The 3,231-nt window shown below is 44.2% G+C and overlaps 1 protein-coding gene across 1 annotated transcript; it reads right to left on the bottom strand.

Annotated features, from left to right (window-relative positions):
- Nucleotides 1–1,524: 1,524 nt before the first annotated feature.
- On the bottom strand, nucleotides 1,525–2,877 carry CCR75_007259 (uncharacterized protein; the record flags this gene model as incomplete). The annotated part of the gene is made up of 1 exon (XM_067965320.1): nucleotides 1,525–2,877. The coding sequence occupies one exon, from the start codon at nucleotides 2,875–2,877 to the stop codon at nucleotides 1,525–1,527; it is 1,353 nt and encodes a 450-aa protein (XP_067819290.1).
- Between the last annotated feature and the right edge of the window lie 354 nt (nucleotides 2,878–3,231).

Genomic DNA, 3,231 nt, shown 5'->3' with positions numbered 1-3,231 from the left:
CATTATACCATGGGGAATTTCGGCTACGGGGCCTCCTTCCACCCACTTATCTCACACCTTCGGTGCTGGTTGGCAGGGCGGCCATCCATTGGATGGTTGCTCGTCTGCTTTTTAGCCTATCTCCGGCGATGTGTCATCGTACCGCCCTCCGCGGGTATTGATCCACGAACCTCCCGGTCCCAGTTTCAGTGCTTAACCACTCGGCCACTGAGGTCGGTCACATGGACATGTTAGATGATTGGACTGTGGTCCTTGGACGGACTACAAAGTGCTACCAGGTGTAACAAGGCACTGCCGACTTGTACTGCTTCTGTACAGGTCCACTTTGCACTGCTTCAGTGCGAGTAGTGCCTCACGTCACTTCACGTACACTAGCACGTGCAGAGGAAGACTCTCTTTAAAACACTTTCTTTTAAGAGGGTTAAAAGTAAAATTGTTTTTAGTATAATTAAGTTCTTCTGTTTCTATTTATTTAAAACTAACTTAATATTTACTAATACAGAACATGCAATAAAGTCTTATCTGTCTTTCTCTTTGCGCGCGTCCAGTGCTGACTGGGCCGCGGATCAATAGATATAATGGCCTATATCTACCAAGGATAAGCTTTCCGAAAATTACTATGTAAAGTTTTATTGACCAAATATTATCTACCTTTTAGATAATATATTAAAAACGTCCTTTAAGTGTTAACTTCATGTAACGACACACCTATACAGGTGATATACGCTTCAAGACGCACATTTTCCTTGTATTTGTGACGACTGGAAAATTTGATTGTAGGAATAGCTCAATTACCATTAAGTGCCTAGACTTTTATGAAAATTATCCCTTTGACATAACTGTTACAGAAAAGAAGAAAATAATTTATGTGCTAATTTTCTTTCGATTTTTCTGCAAGGACTTGAACCGGATGGATATTTTCTTACCAGTTCACAATCCTGGAAGAATTGAAAATTCTTAAAAGAGTTAGATCCTGTGGGTTGCTCTGGGCTTCACGAAAGAACCGCTATGCCAATTTAACCTTACGTAATAGCACCCGCAAATCATTACGTGCGAAGCACATCAGCAAATTCCATCTGCTTTAGCTCTCGTCGCTTTTGGGATGAGGTCGAAATGACGCGCTTTTCCAAACTGGAAAGTTGGACATGTACAATTGGTAGATTTTGGCTCATCGTTCGGTGAGTCATACTGTACCTCGGAAAAGGTCTAATTTCATGATTGCGCGTCTTGCTCGTAAAGGATTGGAGTTTAAAATTGTCGGAGCCCGTCTTTCTGCTCTGTGCAGGCTCTTCATAGCAGCCATGAGATGCCACGTCTTTCGAATTGCAAATAGGTTCCGATGGGATTTATCTGATTTGAAGCTGGATTTCACATCAGCTATCAGAAACACTATTTTTCTTGACTCACATAGCTGTAGAGATGTTGACGTCATTTTGCAAATCTATAGCATCACACGAACTGGAACTTTTGGACAATAAAGAACCTTGTAGCACCAACAAAACTGTTTTGATCGTTTTGAGTAGGCTACTTTGACCAGTTTGCCTCCGCTGAGTGGTCATTGCTAGTTCCATCCTCAATATTGGCAGCTTTAGTACCAGCCTCGTCATGGTCATCATCCTGTGGATTGGCGATGATGATATTTTCGTCTGCATTGCATCTATTGACATGCTTTAAATCGGGCAATCTAAGCTCCTGAACGACATCAGCTGATAAACCAGCTGACGCCACTGGTGCATTCGACTCGAGACCAATTTCTTCCATTTCGTCTTCATCGTCAATGACGAAGCGCGGTACTTGCGCATTGTTATGCGCCATGTGCGTTGGGCTATCATCAGACGACATATCTTTACGACCACGATCGGTGGATTCGCCTCCGCGTTGCAGCATGTAGTCTCGATAGAACGGCATAAAGTTATGGTAAGCGTCAGCTAAAATATCCGAGAGACTCAGGACCTCCTTCATGTTATTAAGCACCTCCGAGTCTGGCAGGCGATCCAAGTTTCTCTTAAATTGACTCGAGTTAAAAGCAAGGAGATGGAGGCATGCAAACAGCACCATCTCGACACACAGTATAAAATCTTTCCACGCAAAAGCCTGCTCGTTTGTGATACCCGGAATAAAGTCAAGCAGACGGTTTTGCCAAAAGGTGAGAAAAACGACACTCTTAACGGCAAAGAACTTTAGCACGGGATTGAATGGCTGCAAAATGTGTCTCGTGGCGAGGTAAAACACGTACAGGCCATAGAGTGCCAGCGTATACGAGATATTGTAGACCACTGCAAGAATCAGCTGATATGCCAATGTGTGATACTTGCCGCAGGCCAGCATCAACAATGACAACGCTGCAAAGATCGGTTTAATGAAAACGAATTGGATCGTAGCACGTTTGCACTGTCTCAGCAGTCTCCCGTCGCGACCCAGTGGGTAGAAACAACGATTTAGTGGCCACGGTTGACGAATATCAGGCTCACTTTGCATCTTTAAGACACAGACAGATTCACCACCGGCAAAGCTTAGCACGAGCGCCAGGAACGAGTAGACCACAAAGGCCTCGTAGCAGTCGCGAATCGAGTCAAAATACAGCGCCTGATTCACAAACGCAAGCGATAACAGCGAGCCAATAGCATAAACCGGAACAACCACCAATATGCGCACGATAAAGCGCTGCAGTTGCGGCCGCGTGTAATGCGCCAGATGCTGCACGATATTGTAAACACTCAACAGCGTCGCCACCACGCTGCAAGCGAAGGCTATTAGCAGACTTGATGTGCGTTGGGTCTCAACCCAGTTAAGCGGCATTCCAAGGATCTGAGCATTGCCCGTGGCGTTGCCCAAGAGGAGGCTAGACCCATTAATCGCATGAGTTTGCGTGTCCATAGCTAGTCCGGCCCTTCGATGAGAAAATGATACGTAGAATGTTATCCGACTAAGTACGATGTGGGGAGCACTAAAAGAGCGACCAATGAAACAGCTTGCATGCCCAATATATTCCAAAGCTAGACCCCTTAGCAAGCGTAATAATATACACCGAGGAGATTTACTTCATAGAAATTTATAGCAGTATTTGTAAAGTTGTAAAATAGTTAACATGCCAAAGTATGGCGTGAATTTTGCAGTTAAGCTTTGGAGCACGTGGTAAATTAATCTTTTTGTTTAGCGTGTGAGGAACAGAAAAAGCCGAATTAGAATCTTTTTTTTTGAATAAACGGTAGTGGCAAAGTTGCAACATCC

Source organism: Bremia lactucae, linkage group LG15 (genome assembly GCF_004359215.1).
Source record: "Bremia lactucae strain SF5 linkage group LG15, whole genome shotgun sequence".
Classification (NCBI taxonomy): domain Eukaryota; phylum Oomycota; class Peronosporomycetes; order Peronosporales; family Peronosporaceae; genus Bremia; species Bremia lactucae.
This window is presented reverse-complemented; position numbering and strand designations above follow the sequence as displayed.